Below are 21171 nucleotides of genomic sequence, written 5' to 3' on the forward strand. Positions count from 1 at the left end.
GGCCGCCGGCCGGCCGCCAAGAAGCGCCCTGCAGCTCGGGCCCGGCATGTAAGTGGCGCCCGCGCAACCCGCGCGCCCCGGACCCGCGCCGTGGACCCCGAGGGAAAGGCGTGGAGCAAGGGACCGGGGACGGGGGTGGGGGGGGGGACGGGAGGGAAGTGTCCCCGGCCGGTCCCCGGGGAGGCACGGGGCGGGGAGCGGTGTCACTCGCGTGGCTCCGGGGAGCCCAGAGCAAACACTAGGATCGGGGTTCTCTCCGAGCGCCTGGCCGATCGCGCCCCTCCGCACCAAGTTTGCGCGCGTGTGCGTGTGTGCGTGTGTGTCTGTGTGTGGGTGCGAGTGTTGCAGTTACAAGTCAGGTTGGGAAGTCACCGGTTTAATGCGAGCGACACTTCTCGGCGAGGCTTTCGGATGCCATCCGGCGGCAGAGTTTTCTGAAGACGTCCTCTTCTTCTGATTGCGGTCCTGCGCGGGTATCCGCTGCCTCCCTTCGGAGAGGCACGGGCATGTCCCACGAACGCGTGATTCCACAGGTTCGATGGGGGAGAGCGGCGAGGAGGAGCGGGGGAGGGGGGCGAGTCCTGGCCTTCGGCTTCGAGGCTCCCCTCCCCCCTTTGAGAACGGGGGGGGGTGTCGAGAAGCTGCTGCAGCTGCATCCTCGGAGATGGGCGCGGGGGCCCGGGGTGTGTGTGTGGGGGGAGGGGGGAGATGGCTTTGTTTCTAGATGAGGATTGCACAGCTAGAAATGCTCGTTCTTGGTTACCGTGTCAAGCAAATGCAGCGAGGAACTCACGGGGAAGTCTGTACCAATTGCCTTAGACTAGCTGGAGAAGTTTGGGCAGATCTCAGTAGCATCCGCTGGATCAACTCCAGACAACCATCCGAGAGAGAAGAAGCCCGAATGCAGTTTTGCTGCTTCGGAGGGATTGAGAATAGACACCAGAATGTTCTGAACGTGATTTGCTACTTCTTCACTGCTGATTTGCTTTTCTAAAATGTGCATTAAAAAAAATAGAAGAATGCCTTAGATAATTGCACAAAGACCCTCTTATCTTTTCCAGGCTTCGCCTTTTATTTTTTTTTCCGGAAAGAAAAAAAATGCTATTTTGGGGTTCACTTTACATTTCCATGTTGCATCCCACTGGTGTGAGATTCAGTTTGCTGTCTGGTTCTATGCACATGTCCCTAACTAGCAATCTTGAGGTGTGGCTGGGATATCAGGGGCTGTCCCCACCCAAGTGCCTTCAGAGTTTGTCAGTGCCTGTTTGCACAAATACAAGGAGTTTCTGTGAACGTGATTGCTCTTGAATTGAGGAGGTTTGTCTTGTTTATTTGGAAGTAGCTGGCTTGGACTTTTCACTTTATCTCAGAGAGCTTGTGCATGCACAAATCTTCACTTGTCCAATAGGCTGGTCCTAACCTTTTCAAGGACAGGTGTTCAAGTGAAGTGTGGGTTGTCTTAGTAGTTCACACAGAAACACTCATGCGCTCCTGGACTGAGTCGTTTCTTTGGGAAGGCTTTGAGGAATGGCAGAATGGAGCCTCTTGTTTTTACATCAACGACTGGGCTTTACCTCATGTTTCAGCTTTGACGCTCCTGTGGAAAAGGTTGAAGGATGACGTTGCAATTTTAAAGGACACTGCTACTGCAGCTCATTTATTTATCAGGTGAGATGAAATCAGATATTAAAGCCAACATAAAGGCTTGGATCGCTTCATAGAGATGTGTTGTTGTCCGTTTCCCCCCCCCCCCCATGCTTTATTGAGAACCCTCTGAAAGTTCTTGGTACTCTTGGTAGGGGAAAATCCATTCAAATTTATCTTTAGTCCTACCTAGTATATGAGTAAATGGTGAGTTTTTTTTCCCCTCAGGAACCAGGTTGGGATTTTGTGCTGGATTTCTGTGGATGTCTTTTGCAGTTGTTGTGGGCTGGCACACACTCCTGAATAGCACTTGGCTTCCACACACCTGTCCATCCAGTAAATTACAGAGAAGTCTTCCAGAGATTTTTTTTTATTGACCTCTGAGGTCATTTATCAGCGAAAGCAGGCTTCTAATGAGGTGAAAACCGCTAATGAGAATTCGTCATCTTACTGACTGGCACTTATAGGTCATTAACACTGATAAGAGATTTATGTCACTGAGCTTGTACTTGAGCAGATTTGGGAGCTAGGGTGATGAGTGTGTGGCTAATGGTCAGCGTGAACATTATGCATTGTATTTGTGGTGTGTTCTTCAAAAGGTAAACTCCCTTTCCAAAGGTCATTAATGAAGTTAAAAGATATACGAAAGGGATTTCCCAATTCTAATGATAATCCATCCATCCGATGAGCTTCATTTGTCACATTTAAGAGACCTTGGACAACCCGAGGTTTCTTAAGTGGAAATTAGTATTCCACAAAGAGTACTTAAGTGTCTATTTTATGTAAGTAAGATATTGGAAAACATTTGGATTCTTACTTAGATGCAAGGCACATTTCTAACAAGGTACTCTTTCATTTTGTTTAGGAAATATTCATCCTGTAAGATAGGCACTATGATCATTCTCATTTTCTGGCAGAGACAGTTATGTTCACACTCCCCAAATCCAGAAGATCTGAAGCCAGCCAGGTTGGTTCCAGGGCTGGAGTTCTTAACATGTATAGCATTTTGGTACATCCAATCCTTATCCTGTTTTTACAAAGTTCCTTTTCATCATCCTGGGCATTGTCAATGTTTGACACCTCTTACCTAGAGGATACTAAAGAAAACTTTCACCTCCAATTATTGTAATAGCTATAGGGGACTATTGACATTTGATGCCGAGTTGGAATGATAATTACCCATGGTGAGTGGGCTAGCTCCTCAGAAGAATGATCTGAGTTTTCTCTGCCTTACAGAGGTGTTCCATAAGAAATTTTCCTGAGCTGGGCGCCAGTGGCTCACTCCTGTAATCCTAACTACTCAGGAGGCTAAGATCTGAGGATCATGGTTCAAAACCAGCCCAGACAGGAAAATCTGTGAGACTCTCATTTCCAATTAACCACCAGTAAACTGGAAGTGGCGCTGTGGCTCAAGTGATAGGGTGCTGGCCTTGAGCTGAAGGGCACACAGATAGCACCCAAGCTCAGAGTTCAAGCCCCACGACTGACCAAAAAAAAAAAAAAAAAAACGAAAGAAAGAAATTTTCCTGATTCTTAGACTTCTTGCAGGCACACATGTTAAAATGATGGGCTAGACTTCAACTGGGAATTGTGAGGAAAGAAACCTTGGCAAGAACTTTCTAGAATGGAGAGTTGGGACTGGAGATGGCATTCTGATACAGGGATATTGAAGAGTTTACTTATGTTAATGGCACTCTGTAAATGTTTTCCAAAGGATTAAAGAAAGGGGAAATAAACTCTACCTAGATCTTTGAGACATCAAAGGAAAGTGACTAGCTGTCATGTACTCTTATTAAGATTTATCCTTTCTAATTTACTTTGGTAAACAATCGCATAGTAACATGATGAGTAGTAGTAAAATGATTGTATTGCGCATGTCATACTAGAGATCAGTCAAGACAGGATGAGCCACTTCAACTCTTAGAACTTGGAATACTTGGGTTTCTTAGGGATTTTTAAGGTGTGGTCACTTTGTGTCTCAGTCTTCTCCAAAACGATGTTGGACTCCTCACATCCCTCCCTCCCATGGACTCATTGTGGCTTATGGTTTGAGAGGGTTTAGCCCCTGATAGGCTGGCTGTGTTGTTTCCAGGTAGTGGGAGACACAGCACCATGATAGAAGGGCATGGTGGCTGAGCAGATTTATGAAAGACTCTGACAAGTACATGGTCATTGTTCTAGGCGGTGTCTCCAGTAATCTACCTGCCAGGCCTCCTAGTGTCTTATATCACCTCGGTCAAGGGATCAGTCCACTGATTGGGTCAGACCTTTAGGATTCAATCACTTCCCCTAAGCTGTACATCTGAACATTGTATTGGAGACCAAGATTTAACAGGTGAGACTTGTTAGGGGGACACTTCATATCCAAATACTACCTCCTCCTCCCTTTTCCCCTTCCTCTTCCCTCCTCCCCCTCCTCCTCATGTAGAAACGCAGGGTCAGCATGGGAGAGGCAGAGATTTTATGTAAAACCTGTGAATTTATAAACAAAGCAAGTTGAGAAGCTGTGGGAACAATCTGGAATAGTGAAAGGGAGTCACTCATAACCTCATAATTCCTGCAGGATTTTGTTTTCTTTTTGTTGTTACCATTTTCTTCTTCTTTTTCTTTGCTTTTATTTTTGTATTGGTCCTGAGACTCAAAGTCAGGGCTTGAGCGCTGTCCCTGAGTTTTTTTTTGTTTTTTGTTTTCCTCTCAAGGCTAGTGCCCTACTACTTGAGCCACAGCTCTAGTTCCAGCTTTTTTTGGTGCTTAGTTGGAGTTAAGTGTTTCATGGAGTTGTCCTTCCTGAGCTGGTTTTGAACTGCAATCTCCAGATCTCAGCCTCCTCAGTAGCTAGGATTACAGATGTGAGCCTCTGGTGCCTGGTTGTTTTTATTTTTTTATTTTTTTTTAAGGCAGAACCTGGAATCAAGTTAGACGGTCAGGATGTTATAACAAAACCACCAGCTGGATGGTTTATAAAGAATTGATTTCTCAAGTCTGGAGCTAGGCAGTCTGAGATCAAGGCACTGGAAGATGTAGTGTCTACTGGGACCTATTAACTGGTTCACAGAACTGTGTTCTCCAATGATAGAAAGGGAAAACAAGCTCTTTGGATCTGTTTTATAAGGCCACTAGTCTCATTTACCAAGACTCCACCCTCGTGGCTCACATGTCCCTCATTCTGCTACCATTGACTTGAGGTTAGCACTTCAAGAGAGCAGTGGTTGAGAGGAAACATTCAGACCTTGGCAAGAGCAGACTAGAGATGTCTGGGGCTGTAAAAATCCATTTTGAAGCATTGTCTGTCACCTGATCATTAGTGTAAATTAGTTCAAAAATTACTTTCTCTTGTAGATCGATGACATTAATGAACATAAAGTGAACACAAAATGTGAAGGCTGTGCCCACCCTATGAGTGAATTATTTTTAGCAATTTGTATCCATTAATATTTTTAATGCTAATAATAATCACGAAGGGCAAATAATATCATCATCTTTTACTCAGCTGACAGCACTGTGGTCTAGACAGGTAACTTGTCTGAGGTTTCTTAGCTGTGAAAATGTGGAATGAGTTTTGGAAGGACCCCCCCAAAATTGTGTCCCAGCAAGCTTTTGTTAAGGCTTAAATCTAGTTTTGTTCTTTTTTTTTGTTCTCTTCAATCAGCATCTGCTTTGTTTTTTTATACCTCCCTCCTTCCTCCCTTTCTCTTTCCCTCCTTTCCTCCCTCCTCTCTCCTTTTCCTTCCTTCCTTCTTCCCTCCCTCCCTCCCTCCTTCCTTCTCTCTCTCTCTCTCTCCCTCCTTCCCCTTGCTTTCCTTTCCTTTTTTCCTTTTTGAAAAATGTACAGTAACTGTATAAAGGAGGTTTCAGTGTGGTGTTTTTTTATGGTATTGTCACATATGTACATAATATATTTAGATCATATTCACCCTCTATCATGCTGATTTTTCTTTATCTTTTCCTGTCATTCTGTTATACAGTCCAGTAGTCTCCCCTTTTGACATTTATGCCATTCCTCCCCCACCTCCCAGCAGTTTTAAGTCTAAATACATATATATGAGGGAAGAGATGTAATATTTGTCTCTCTGAGTCTGGCTTCTTTCATCCTGCAAACAACATAATTTCATTTTTTAGGGAGGAATAATACTCCATTGTGTTCATACCCCATATTTTCTGTTTTAGGACCTTAGTTGTTGTCAGCAGTGGTGCAGTAAACATAGGGGCAAAGTTATTTCTGTTTTATGCTCACTTATATCCCTTTAGGTACACACGATAGACTAGTTTAGAATAAATAGTGGTCTGTTTTTAATTTTTTTGAACCTCTCTATTGACTTCCATAGTGGTTGCCTTAATTACCTTTTCCTGTGTCCCTTGTACACATTGGTGTTTGTTTGTTCTTGATGGCTGTTCTGGCTGTGGTGAGACAGCATCTCAATATAGTTTTGATTTGTATTTCCTCTATAGCTAAGGATATTGAATATTTCTTCATACATAGATTTGGCATTTGTATATTTTTGAGAACTATATATTTGATTTAATTATTTGTTAATTGGGCTATTTGTTCCTCTGATAGTTTATTTTTAAGCTCTTTATATATTCTAGATGTTAATCTGTTGACAGACCACCAGCTTTTAAAGATTTTTTCTCTTTCTGTAGGCTGTCTGGTCATTATTCCTGTGATGAGCAGAAGTTTTTTAATTTGATGGGATCTTATTTGTCAATTCTTCTTCTTTCCCCTGAACTATTGGAGTCTATTTTCTTTAATAGGTAGGAGCAGATTAGAACTAGATGAGCATAGGTTCAGTGAGTGTACCCAAAGGATTGTGTTCAAACTCCCAGTATTTATCTTTTCTCCTTTGACACCGAAATCAAATCACTAACAGAGTTGCTTGATGTGTGGCTGATTTCTTTTTGTTACTTCATTCCAACAAACATTTGTTCAGTGTCGAGGACTTTGCTAGACTTTGAAGATCCAATAAGACAGTTCTCTTTCCTTAAGTAACACAGAGTTCTGAGGGAGGGAGGCAGACATTCAGTCATACTGAAACTTACAGAGGCCAAATTTCAGCCCAGCTAGAAGGAAGAAAGGACACTGGAGGCAGCAGCAGAATGAGTTCAGTAGAGTACAGATGCATGGCTCTTTAGGGTTTGTGTATCAGGACTTCTGAGATGGTAATGGAACCAGGCAGGGACCACTGTGCCTTCTTGTCTGATCAAACATCCACTCTGATTTGTTACCACTCTCAGCTCCTTAGACCCTGGGCCCACAAGACACTGGAGTAACCTAAACAGAGGAGTAATCTCCCCAGATTTGTGGTTTTGAGTCCAGAATGGGTTGGAGAGAGATGAAGCCACGGTTGGTAAGTTTTATCTGTAGTTGAGGAAAGGCCTAGTAAGCCTTGTAAATAAAGGAAATGGTTGGAGTGAGGGGAGGAAGGAAGAGATGTGGAAACTTATTCCACAGTGGAGATACTGAGTGTGTGGTGGTCAGACGTGAGAGAGGAAGACTTGAAACTCAGAAACACAAGGGGAAAGGGGGCCTTGGAGAGAAGAGCTGGTCAGGGACTGTGGTACTGATGTGTCTGAGGGATTTCAGTTCAAGACTTCCTGGAACAGCTTTTCAAAACCGGCAGGGAGGCTCTAGAGAGTGGTCTAGGATAGACCCATGTTTTGAGGTTGAAGTTGTGGGAGATAAGGATAAAAGATTCATAAGGAAGGCTACCAGTACAACCTACAACTCTGTGTGTGTGTGTGTGTGTGTGTGTGTGTGTGTGTGTATCTGTGTGTGTGTGTAAGAGAGAGAGAGAGAGAAGAGAGACAGAGGAAGAGGAAGAGAGTACTGTTGCTTAAACTAAAGGCCTCATGCTCTTGCTTTTTCGCTTAAGGCTGGTATTCTAACACTTGATCAACACTCCACTTCTGGCTTTTTGCTGGTGAATTGGATATTACAGTCTCTTGGATGTATCGACTCAGGCTGGCTTTGAACCACAATCCTCAGACCTTAACTTCTTGAATAGCTACAACTATGGGCATGATGGAGATCACAGCCTAAGGAGGAGTCTGAGAAACTACCTGAGGAGAATGAAAGGAGAAAGGAATGAGCCTACAAGTCACTGGAGGGGAGGGGAGGTAAAGAAAGCCAGGGCTTGGGGGGTGGACTGTGTCACTCATGAGAAGTAATTGACTTAGAGCTACCCAAAGAGACCCCGGGGTGAGAACCCTGTTGTAGCTGAAAATGCAGTCTCACCCAGCCATTGTTCTGGGTTACAATGTCAAAAGGGAAGACTACAGCCAAGGACCCTCATGTTCCCCCCACCCAACCACATGTTCCTGTCGGGCACCATCATTCTCAGAACAGTATTTCCCAGCCAGAAATACAGACAATTTTCTTGTGACATGGCAGCAGAATTTCTCACACCTGGGCTGAAAACAGTCAACTTGCATCCATCAAAGCAGTTGCCTTGAATCTGAAGACACACTGTAAAGCTGGGGAAAGCTACCCAAGGGGCTTGTCGTTGAGGATTGTTATAGGGTAGCCAAGAATCATAAAGGAGTTTAGACCAAAGCATAACTGCTATTTGAAAAAGAAGGAAAGTAATGCTAGCCACTGGTTGCTCACACTTGTAATCCCAGATTCTCAGGAGGCTGAGGTTGGAAGATCTCAAGACTCTTATCTCCAACTTAGTACCAAAAAGCTGCAAGTGGAGCTGTGGGCTTAAATAGTAGAGCACCAATCTTGAGTGAAACAGTTAAGGCACAATGCCCAGGCACTAAGTTCAAGGTCTAATACAAGCACAAAAAAAATGAAGATGAAGAAGGAAATCACAGAGAACTTCATGGTGGCAAGGGAGGGTTGGGACTGGGGTTACAGGAAGAGAGCAAAGCAAGCAAAGAGGGCTGTGGAGCTCTGCCAGGGCTATTTCTTCTGTGGGTGACACCCTGCACGACTGGTGTCACCACTGTCTCTTGCACTGTCTTTGCCAGGCCATCCATAGCCCGTAAGTCCCTGCCTCTTGCTTCTCTTCCTGGCCAATCTCTTAAGATCCCACACTGGATTTATCTGTTTCAGCCACTAGGAGAGATTTTTGTCTCTGGTACAGCAAGCTAAAGTGATGTTTTGTTCTGTGACATAGGTATCCAGAGATCTCTACTTTATTAAGAACACGTCTGTTTGCTAATAAGTGGTAATGATGTGGACATGTTGAGAATCAGTAAAGACATTAACAGCCAATGCTTCTGTGACATCGGTTCCATCCCCATAAACGAGGTGGCTTGTCAAAGCATGATCTGGAAAACGTCTTCTGCCACTCCTCAGAGGACTCTCTTCAATGGTGTTTAATGTTCCCCCTCATTGACATGGCTAATTAAGAATTGACAGTCATTGTGAGCTTCAGTGGGTTTTACTCTTGAGGAAAGAGGCAATCCTCAGGAGATATGAGCTTCCTTTTCTCTGAATTATTAAGAAAGCTATCTTTATAGGGTAGCTGTAAGGCATATGGATGTTTGTTACAGTGTGAAGGGTTTAGTTGATATATCAAAGTACTGTTCTAACGTATGGTATGTGGTTCGGACTGCTTTGTTTGATTGAATTTTACTAATGGGGAGATCATAAACATTCTCTCTATATAGCAAAGTAACTAGTAAGCTAAAGGTGTGTTAACTAGATGATATTCATTTCATTCACACACATATATATGTGCAATATATATGTATATGTGAAATCATCATGAAGTCCACCATAAATTTACACAACTTCACTTTTATTATCTTTAGCTGTACAGATGAGTTTCAATTCAATATGTCAGTTTGTGTGTAATGATAACATTAAGATAATAATCTCAATGTTAACTCTTTTGTTATTTCCTCCATCTCTCCTGACCCCACCCTTTCCTTCTATTTACTTAGCTCCATTTTCACTTATTTATGTTGAATATGACGACTGCCTTTCCTCAACCATCTTTTCTCTCTATTTTCCTACCCTTTTCCCCTTCACCTCATCCCCTCTGGACAACATATATTCCATTTTGTCCAACTATAAGTTAGTTGTTCAAAGGATTACACCATTGACATTCTTCCCTACACATACCATGTTTGCATATGTGTGCACATGATATTTGTTACTCATACCTCCATAATTGTTGGAGAAAAATATATCATAATAAAACAATAGTCAAATCCTGCTACATCTTTATTACAGAGTTTAAACAAATTTGGCTCTGGAAGCTTTCAGAATCCAAAAAAAAAAAGATAAGAAAACAATTCTCAGCATGAATAAACTGGGGCTGTGTGTTGACATCAAAAATTTATTTTCCAATGCATTTCACAGTTTACTCATGCTGAGAACAACTTCTTATCTTTTGAACTTTTGAACTCTCTGTGTATTGGAATGGGCAGAAATGAACATGGCTTTCCTTTCAATGTGCTAGAATGCCAAATGCAAAATAAAATGAGTAGAAACTCAGGACACAGCAGTACACTTAGGCCAATGATGTGATAAACAGACTGGTATGTATACTCATGTAGGCATGTAGACGCAATACTGGAATGAATTTTGATCCAGAAAACACCATTCATGGGTAGCAGCTGTTTGCATCATACGTATTCCTTGCAAGCAGATCTTACATGAGTTTAACTGTCTGGGCCAGGACACAAGTCTGGGCCAGGATACAGCTCAGTCAGCTCCAGCAGCTCAGTCAGCAATCTTATTCTGTCGTAAGACTATTTAGAGTAGAGACCCCATTCACATTTTCATTGTTCTACTGCTAAAGTTGCACTCAGGACCACCTTTGAAGGGCTCAGGTTCATTAAAATGTAAGGGATGAGAGAGCTGCTAGCCACTTCTGACAAACTAGCTATGGTGATGAAGGCTATGATAGTTTGTGGGGTTCATTGAACCACTGGGGTCTTTTGTGTGATAGCTAAATATGCTCAAAGGTAGGGGGTTGTGTTGGTCCATTTCACTCCTGGAGTCTCACATTCCTTTTTAGCATTCTTCTCTGTGGATCTTTGTTTTGTTGTGGCCAATCATTTCAACAGCTAGGTTCCCATTTCATTGAAGGTTAAGTGCCAAGACCAGCATTACTGTTGAATGAAAACCAGTTGATAAAGCTGGATGCTAGTGCTCACACCTGTAATCCTAGCTTCTGAGGAGGCTGATATCTGAGGATTAAGGTTCAAAGCCAGTCCAGGCAGATAAATTGTAGAGATTAATATCGAACTAACCAACAAAGAAGAGCTAAAAGTGGAGCCATGGCTCAAGTGGTAGAGTGCCAGGCTTTAGTGGAAAGGCTAGGCAAGAGTATGAGGGCCTGCATTCAATCTTCAGTACCTCAGTACCCAACACCCCCCCCAAAAAAGAAAACCCCACAACTCCTTGGTAATACATCTTCAACTTATGTTTTTATATCTCTCATTGTTTTGGCCCCTCACCACATAAAATTACCAAACAGGACGTTTAAATTATTTGTGAACATGGGAGTTCATGTTCTGATTGGCCTACCAGTTAGCTGTGCCAGTGAAAACATTCTTGGTATCATAGCTACTGTAGTTTGTCATTGATTTGTTACAACTTTGGTATAGGTTCTAGGACATTGGTTACATTGGTCTGGCTCTAGGACATGTGCTTCTGGGATGAGCTAGCGTGAGCATTGTCTTATTCTGTGACTTATTCAAGGCAAATATTTAACATCCATCATTTAATGTAGAGCAGTGTTCTCCCAAGACAACATCTCCAGTTCATGAAGTAGTTGAAAAAACTGTTTTTTTTGTGTGTTTTGTTTTTGTTTTTGTTAACGTCCATGGCTTGTGCCTGTAATCCTAGCTGCTCAGGAGGCTGATGTCAGAAGCAAACCCAGCTCAGGAAAAAGTCTCTGAGATTCATCTCCAGTTAACACGCAAAAAACCATAGTGGAGCTCTGGCTCTACAATGCCAAATTTGAGAAAAAAGCTTAAGTGACACACACACACACACACACACACACACACACACACACACACACACACACTCCTAACCATAAAAGCTTAAGTGACACACACACACACACACACACACACTCCTAACCATAACAAAACCCAATAATCTGGGTGAAAAGGTAAAGGTTAATGTCAAATTGATCCAAAACCTTCATGCCAAGAAACTGCATTTAAGAACCAGTTAGATGTAGGTTGTCTCAGGATCACTTGTTATTTGAGTCTGAGGCTCTGTTTGTCCTTGGATTTGGTGATCTACTGTGTGATGCAGACTATATAAAATAGAACTGAAAGGTTGGGGTCACTTTGAAATCCTGTGTTTCCGCTGCACGTGTGGCCCTTGAATCTTGATATGAAATGTGTGTGTATGGTCGCTTCTGGAACTAAAGAATTTGCCTATGGTATATGGTAGGTTTCTAAGGGCTCTACTTTAGTGTTCAAATACATGCTGTGGATACAGGACTGGAATGTCTAGTTGGTGGTAGCAGAAATGCATCAATTACCAATAAGGTACTTTTCCACACTACGTAACCACCATAGGATCTGTGAAACACGCTCTCATATTGTGGTTATGTTCTTCAGTTTTTCTCCCTTTTAACTTGTACAGTAAGGAAGTATTTACCATATTAACATTATTTTTGTCAGTCATGGAACTTGAACTTAGGGGCTGGGTACTGTCCCTGAGCTGTTCTGCTCAAGGCTAGTGTTCTACCACTTTCAGGGACAGCTCCATTTCTGGATTTTAGGTGGTTGATTGGAGATAAGAGTCTCACAATCTTTCTTGCCTGGGTTGGCTTGGAACCTCAATCTTCAAATCTCAGCCTGTTGAATAGCTGGGATTGTAGGCATGAGCCACCAGTGCTTGGCCATATTCTCACTTTTGCATAAGAAATCTTGACATTTTCATCTTGAAATATGGAAACTCTCGCCTAGCAATTCAGTATTTCTTCCCCCCATCTTAGAACCACAGTTCTAGTTTCTTTTTCTCTTTGAGTTTAGTGACTTTAGCAATGGAATTATACAATAATTTTCTTTAGTTTTTGGGGTAGTTCCAAATAGCATAATGTCTTGAAAGTTCATCCAGACTGTAACATGTGGTAAGATTTCCTTTCTTTTAAACAGCTGGATGATAATCTTTTGATTCTATGTTGAAGTTATCTTTTTCACTGTCTGTAGGTGAACATTTTGGGCTACTGATAACCTCTTGTTTATTTTGGGTAATACTGCTATGAACGTGGGCATGCAAACCCCCATGTTCATTTCAATTCTTTCTTAGTTCTTTCTTCTAGTCTCAGGAGCTGGTTGCTGAGTTCTAGAGTATTTCTGTTTTTAATAGAATGTCCATCATGTTTTTCTAAGTAGATCTGATATTTTACGTTGTCACAGAGATGTATAGGGGTTCAATTTCTCCACATTCTCAAAAATTTGTTATCAAAAATATGTGACAAAATTAGGTCTATTTGTGATGTACGTCACCTTGTTTCAAAATATATGCCCATGGTGGAATGACTGTATCAACCTAATTAGCCATTGCATTATGTCAATAATTTATCAGCCATTTTTATCAGCTGCTTTTGTCTTGCAATTTTCATAAATTTCATAGTGTTCAGTTGCACTTCAATTATTTATCGTTCTCAAATTTACCTAGTAGACTGGCTTTTCTGCCAGTATATGTTTAGTTCCAAACTAGTTTCATAAACCTGTATGAGTCATTCTGAAATCCTAGGAGCTCCAAACACTAGCAGGTTCCTTTGTTGTTAATTATTTATCAAAAACTAAGAAGGTGGTAAACTCTACATTGAGCTGCATGAGTCTGATTAAAGACTTTATTTATATTTGATGTAAAAGTCCATGAATTTCCCTGGAGAACTATTCATATGGTTTGGTTGAGGTTCATGAGAACTTTTTTCCCCCTATGTCCTTTCTTGTGGTATTGGGGATTTGAACTCAGACCTCACGCTTGTTTGCAAGGCAAGTGCTTTACCTCCTGTTTTCTTTATTTGTTGAATAAGTTTCTGAATCTGGCTGTGGCTGTTAGTCTCTTTAGATACTTGTAGGCATATAGGCACCCTGTTGATTTTCCAAGATATGAAGAATTCTGAATTCCAAACAGTTGGCCCCATCCACAGATTGTAGGAAATTCTAGCCTGCATTTGTCAACACAGCACTTAAAAGAATACTGCTTTCTGAACAGTAGGTCAGACTCTCCAACATTTTCTTATTTGCTTATTTATATAGAGTTCTCTTATCAAATAAGACATTTCTCTTCAAATGTACTCATTATCTTGCCCATGTAACTGTAACCCTCTGTACAGTATTTTCACAATAAAAAAAGACATTTCTCTTCAGCAAAGGAGTACCCACCTACTTTTGTTTAAAATTTGGAGACTTGTGGCAATAAAGCAAAAGAAGGTTCAGCTCCACATGTTCCAGAGAAAAGAAAAAAGAGTTCTCTTGTAGTATTGATGGCATTTCATCTTGTCAACCAGATTCTTTTTTAGAACACATGTTGAAATTTCCAAATAAGTAATTGGACTTTATCATTTAAGAAAGTCTCCACCTTGCTGGTGAGAATGGAAGATTATATGGGTTATTCAGGCAAACAACTTCTGCTATCCTTTTCTCCTAAGCACATCCCTTTCCCTGTGTAGCAGGAATGGAACCTGCTGACATCTTTCAGTGTCTTCGACACTGCAAAGTCAATTTTAGTGATAGGAGGATTAGGTAAAGAACACCATCTTGTTTACATTTAAGTATCCGATTGAATCCAATCGAATTTTCTATGCAGTGAGAATGAACCTTGATTGGTCCCAACGTGCTTGCTTTTGCAGATGTATGTCTGATTCCAGCCAGTGAGCAGGTATTTGGCATGGTAAGGTCAGTCTCCTGTGCTCCAGTTTCAATTGTTGTTATTTTTCCTGGTACCAGATTTGAACTCAGAGCCTCATGATGGTTCAGCTTATTTGTTCATGGCCCATGATCTAGTACCCAAACGATGCCTTCAGCTTATTTTTTTTTTTTTTTGCTGGTTATTTTAAAGATGAAGTCTCGCAGATGTTTCTATTCAAGCTGGCTTTGAACGGTGATCCTTCAGCTCTCCTGAGTAGCTGGGATTCCAGGCAGGTCCCACTGGTGCCAAGGCAATACTTTTCACTTGAACAGAAGTGGGCTTTGAAGTCGCGGCTCTCTTTTGTCTGATAAACTTTCCTATTTCATCTCTTCCTAGGCTTTATTCTATTTGTCTTGTTCTGTGTCCATTTTGACCCTAACAAGAAGTTATATTTTTAATTTAGACTTCATTTGTGACAGATCTCTAGGTGTTTAGACCCTGGTAAACTGTGCGGTTCAAGGAGAATCCATTGAAGTGCCTAGTTCACTTTGCTGTAGTTTTTGCATTTTTTATTAAATATGCTTAAAATATGCTCTTTTGTATGTGTTGCCTTTGTGACCACATGGTGCATTATTAATAGCCTCCCGAAGGCTTTGCTTCTTGCTGTGACTACTTCAATTAGCTCCAAGTTTAAGGTCTTCATCTGGTGACACAGGTGGGACATTTATGTTTCTGTTATGATTTCTTTTGAGGGTAGCATGAAGCAGACAGTTCTAGAGGTAAATAGAGGCTCTTTTGAAGAGGGTAGCACCCCTGAGGGACTTCTGGTGACCATGGGACAGATGATATAAGGGCCTGGGAAGACAAGTTAATTCTAGAGGACTCACCAAAGCCAAGGGAAAACTCTTTGGCATCTGACAGAACTGGCCAAGAACTGAGCTGAAAGAAGAGATAAATATTCTCAGAAAAAAGAAGGGTTACCATGGGAGGATCACAAGTGAGACTTCCTGTATCTGTTCAGTGTGGTGATGATAAGAGATAGAGTCACTTTTGACCTTTCAAAAAATTAAATGCCACTTACCCCTCCCAAAAGTCAACTTCATGGCTGAGTTCTTGGCGATTGTGTTGAGATATAAATATTTGTGAAGAAGCAGCTAGGAATAAAAGTCTGAATTAAAATCAATGATTGCACCAAGCACTGGTGACTCATGCCTATAATCCTAGCTACTGGGGAGGTTGAGATTGGAGGATCACAGTTTGAAGCCAGAAAAGTATGTGAGACTCTTATCTCCAAGTGAACAACACAAAGCCAGAAGTGGAGCTGTGGTTCAAGCAGAAGAGCATCATCCTTGAGTAAAAATGCCAAGCAAGAATGTGAGGCCCTGCCTTCAAACACACAAACAAACAAAAATCATCAGTAGAAACATTAAAATTCTATTTCTTGAAGCAAAGAGAAACACCTCTTTTGATTGAGCCCAAGGCTAGCAACCAGTCTACTACGGTAGCACATCATGGCTGTGTTCTTCATTTGCCTGAGAAATCTGTTTTCTCTTGAATACCATCCTCCAAATCCCTGTGTATGAGAAGAAGCAGCGAAAATGTCCAAGAATGAGCAAACAGTTAGGTAAGTTATGGTAAATCCTTACCCTAGGACATTTATGCAGCTATTAAAAACGATGTTTACAAAGAATTTTAATACCCTATAAAATGCTAACATTATAATAAGTCAAAGGAGAGGCAGGATACAAATGCCTATAACAGCATGATTTTATATAGAAATGTATAAATACCAAGACGAGTAAGCACAAAAGGAGAGAAATGCATCAAAATATTTTAATAGTGTTCATCTCTTGGCAATGACTTATGGAAAATTGTTTTACTCTCTCATCTAGAGTTCTCAGTTTGGGCCAACTTTTAAAATAATACACATATTATTTTTTTCTTAGGAATGTATTTCTTTTAAATCTGTTTGCCTCTGATATAATTTTTCAGTCCATTCATTATATGGTGCCCATAGCCACTAGAAAACAACTTTGTATGAGCACTTCTTCTCTGGTGGCCTCAAACTTGCTTGGCAAGCAGTCTACCACTAGAGTCATAGCCTAAGCCCTTTTTGCCTTAATTATTTTTCAGATAGACTCTCATCTTTATATCCTAGGACTAACCTTAGGCTGTGACCTTCCTGCTTCTGTCTTGACTAGCTAGAACCATAGGTGTGAACTGCTTTGCCTGTCTTGTTTTTGAAATAGAGTCTGAATGGCTTTCTTTTCTGGACTGGCCATGAACTGGAATCCACCAGTTTCTGCATCCTGGGATTATAGGCATGTACTACCACACTCAAGTGTAAGACTACCCTTTATTTTGTATGTGTGTTGGCACTAGGCCTTGACTCAGGATCTCATACTCTTTTGACCTTGTTTCCCATGGCTGGTGCTTTACCACTTGAGTCAGCCTCCAATTTTTATAAGACTGCCTTTGGGTTTATTAGTGATACTACAGTTTATTATACAAAGAATTTTATATGATTATTTTGAATCTTCTATCAGTATATATAAAAGAAACTTTATGTTACATTTGTGTGTTAGTGGAAATTTGTCATCATGCATTTTTCTATTGCTATCCCTAAGTATTCCTTTGGTGGGCAAACAGTAGTAGAAGGCAGTTTCTTCTATTTAATGGTTCTTGAAGCAGGCCTAGAGGGGAGGCTAAACCAGCTTACATGGGTTCCATCTTCTAACTTTGTTTAATAGTGACGGCTGTTCTTGTGTGCTTCTACCCAAGAACAAGTGGACCATGAGCATAACTTATTCAGAAGGAGTTTGTGATTTAAGAAAGCAGTTTTTGTCATGACACTCTTGCTCCTTCTCTCTCATATATACATATATACATACATATATATATGTACACACATACGTATATGTGTGTATATGTATATACATATACATATATATATATATACACACAGTCAACTTTCTCCCGCTCTGTATAGATTTATCTACCTCTATCTATCTATCTATCTATCTATCTATCTATCTATCTATCTATCTATCTATCTATCTATCTATCTATGTGTTTGACTTGTTCCCTGCTCCATATAGACTGATCTGTCTGTCTGTCTGTTTGTCTGTCTGTCTGTCTATCTAATCTACCTACCTAGACCCACTAAAATTATTCTCTCACAGGATGTTAGGTGACTGTGAACTGGTAAATATTTTTTAACAAGTTTATCACACTTTTTCCCCTCTTCCTTAGGGTGTGCTTACAACTGACTTAGCATTTTAAGTGACTGTTAATTCTAAAACCAGTTGACCTCCTATAGAAAGTTTGCTTACTTCCAGCTCAATTATCTATCTGGCATCCTAAATTCCTGGCAAAGGATAAAGAACAACATACCTAGCTGCAGGAGGCAGTCACAAGAAACCCCTCCCCCCGCCCCCCTGCATTGCAGTTTTTTGTCTTCTCAGCCTGCCTGACACCAAGGTTACTGCTTTTACTATTTACAGCAAAGAACTTACTTTCTTAAGAAAGCTGAATACCTTGTCCAAGGTCTCCTAGCTTGTTACTGTGGATGGAGCTAGAATGTGAACCATATTGAGAAACATGAATGTAATCTTCACTGTTGCAGCAAAAGTAGAACAGAAAATAGGAATTAGAAAGTCTGTGTTGTATAAATGCCGGGATGGTCCACCTTAAGGTCCCGAGGAAGGGGCGTCCTGCTTTATGGATTGTTTTAGTTGATTGTAGTCTGATTGTGACAGTGGCTGGAAAATCTAGACTATATTCCCAAGGACTTTGAAAACATAGATGGTTCTTGATCACTTTGCTGAGTTCTAGGTAGGAACATAATATAAATGTTCTCAGAAGGCTGAGATCTGAGAATTGTGGCTTCAGGCCATCCATACTAATTTGAGAGACTCTTACCTCCAGTAACCAGAACTGGAGTTATGGCTCAAGTGGTGCAGCACCATTCTTGAGTGAAAAAGCCAAGCAAGAGTGGAGGGCCCTGAGTTCAAGCCTCTGTGCCAGCACTCAAATATATATTTTATAAATATATAGATACATATAAATATGTATGTAGCTTGATCATGATATACAAATCCTGTTAAAATATAAAAATCCCGATGTGGTGGCTCACACCTGTAAATCTAGCTACTCAGAGGCTGAGATGTGAGGATCATGGTTCAAATCCAGCCTGGGCAGGAAAGTCCTTGAGACTCTTATCTCCAATAAACAACCAGAAAATGGGAAGTGGCGCTGTAGCTCAAGCGGTAAAGCACTAGCCTTGAGCTGAAGAGCTGAGGGACAGAGCCCAGGCCCAGAGTTCAAGCCATACAACCCACAAAATAAATAAATAAATAAACAAATAAATGCCAATCTAATCTTAACTCTTACAAACTTATATTCTTATTATGTAATTTAGGCCTTTTATTGTATTAGAAAATACAAGTGAGAGAAAATGACAAAGTAAAACCATCTCCTAAATTCAATCATTGTTGTTGACTTACTAGAACTACAAAGAACATATGCAAACATGTATGTGTTTCAACAAAAATGGGACTCTCCTTTAGATTTATTTACCTATTTAGTAAAGTATCTTGGGCTTAAATTCAGGACCTGAGCATTGTCCCTGAGACTTTTTGTTCAAGTCTGGTGCTGTACTCCTTCAACCACAGATCTACTTCCTGCTTTATGGTGGTTATTTGGGGATAAGAGTCTTAAAGACTTTCCTGCACGGGCTGGCATTGAATCATGATCCTCATATCTCAGCCTCCTGAATAGCTTGGATTACAAGGATGAGTCACCAGCAGCCTGCTTTACTTTTAACATCTGTCCTCAGTTACTAATTTGAGAGCATCTCTTAAATTATTTTAATAGTAAAAATAGAGATGTATATGACATAGTTGAGCATGCTTTTCTTTCAGTAAGGATAAAAAAACCTTACATTTCCTTAGTGTTTTAAGGAAAATGCATATTAATTAAGGAAGTTGTTTTATGGGAGATTGTGTCTTAATGACGCTGACATTAGTGAGCACTTTGGCTGTGTTCATGCCAGAGTGTTCCCATTACTTTTCTTCATTTAGACTAAGTGTGTTTGAAAAGACCTTTCCTTAAAGAAGAATGACCAATACTAGCAATGACAATGGAAGGATGTTTTCAAATGGAAAAAAGTGTGTATTTCCCAAATTAATCTGATGTGAACTAAACACATCTTCTTCTCTTACTTGCAACATAGTTGTAAGAGCATTTTACCCAGCTCCACTCATCAAGCAGGAAGGGTAAGGGCAGCTTTTCTAAGCTTTGCATTCATTTAGCAAAGATTTATTGAGCAACTACTTTGTGCAGTCCTTTGTGCTTAACATAGATTGCTCTGTGTATTTTAAAAATGTCTGTGATTAAAAAAAAATAAACACAAACAGGGAATTAAACAGGGAAAGTGAGCTTGGGTATATTATCCTGAAGGAAGAAAGAAATTTATTTTGAAGTGTTTCAAAGGATTTTCAGCAGACCCATGGCTTAGAGAAATCACCTGGGCAGGTGTGTGGAATCCATGGGTCCTTTGTGGCTCATGCCTGTAATCCTAACTACACTGAAAGTTCAAGGTTCAAAGCTAGCCCAGGCAGATGAATCTGACAGAGTCTTATCTCCAATTTACCACCAAAAAGCCACAAGTAGATTTGTGGCTCAAATGGTAGAGTGTCATACTTGAGTGAAAAAGCTGAAGTTCAGTGCCAAGGCTCTGAGTTTCAATCCAGTACCAGCACAAGAAGATGGAAGGAAGGAAGGATGGAAGCAAGGAAGCAAGCAGAGAGAGAGAGACAGAGAGAGAGAGAGAGACAGAGACAGAGACAGAGAGACAGAGACAGTGAGAGACAGAGACAGAGAGGAGAAAAGAAAGAGAATTCAGGGTGGAAACAGAGATGTTTCACCCTGGAAAGTTGTTGGAAGCTTAGCAGGTGCTCCTGCTGCTGTCCCTCCTAGTCTGACTCCCTCCCCACCTCAGCTGCCAATGGCCAGGATAAGGTGACTCAGAGGAAGAGGCTGGGAGGAAAGGGTGTGGGCTCAGGGGAAGATAGTGCTGAGTGCCGTGTACTGGGGACATGATAGGCATCTTTGATGGTGAAGAAGGATTCCATGAAAGCCAGTCCACAGGCACTTTCAAAGCTAATGAGATGATTTAAGGCAGGTTCAGCAGGTGTTTGGGTGAAAAAGTGGCAGGCAAGAGATTTGGCAACTACCTAGATAAATGACCAATGGAAGGAAGGAAAGGCCACTCAAGTGCTATTTGTGGGCTCACAGTTATCCCAAAGATTTATTGAGCAACTACTTGCATAGGGTAGGGGTTAAAGCTGCTTCTCTTTGTGTTCAAATCCTAATTCCACCACATTACTAAGGCAAGCCACTGGCCTACTACTAAGTATGTGTGTGTCCTGTTCTTCAGTTTCCTCACTCAAAACATAGACATAACCCATCATGGAGTCCAGGAGAGGTTGTAAACAAAAATGTCCTAATGCCTTCAAGTGTGCATCATAAGGCTAGCCCACAGGCAGCATTCAATAGTTCAGCTTCACTGTGCTGCTAACATCATTCAGGGAAAGTTAGTGTTCTGTGTATGTTCTAGTGCCTTTAAAGTAGAGATAATCCAGTTCAGTAGCTTAATTTTTTTAAATTATTAAAGGAAACTTAGTGGTGTGTGTGTGTGTGTGTGTGTGTGTGTGTGTGTGTGTGTGTGTGTGTGTGTGTGT

At 41.1% G+C, this 21171-nt stretch overlaps 1 protein-coding gene across 1 annotated transcript in view; it reads left to right on the forward strand.

The window, feature by feature from the left end:
• The first annotated feature begins 1483 nt into the window (after positions 1-1483).
• LOC105985557 (EGF-like and EMI domain-containing protein 1) overlaps positions 1484-21171 on the forward strand; it is a 468949-nt gene continuing 449261 nt past the window's right edge. Inside the window, 2 exon segments of the mRNA XM_013016148.1 lie at positions 1484-1668; positions 5812-5892. Of these exon segments, the coding sequence (XP_012871602.1) occupies positions 1484-1668; positions 5812-5892 (266 nt within the window).

The sequence above is a fragment of the Dipodomys ordii genome, unplaced genomic scaffold, assembly GCF_000151885.1.
Source record: "Dipodomys ordii isolate 6190 unplaced genomic scaffold, Dord_2.0 Scaffold30, whole genome shotgun sequence".
Classification (NCBI taxonomy): domain Eukaryota; kingdom Metazoa; phylum Chordata; class Mammalia; order Rodentia; family Heteromyidae; genus Dipodomys; species Dipodomys ordii.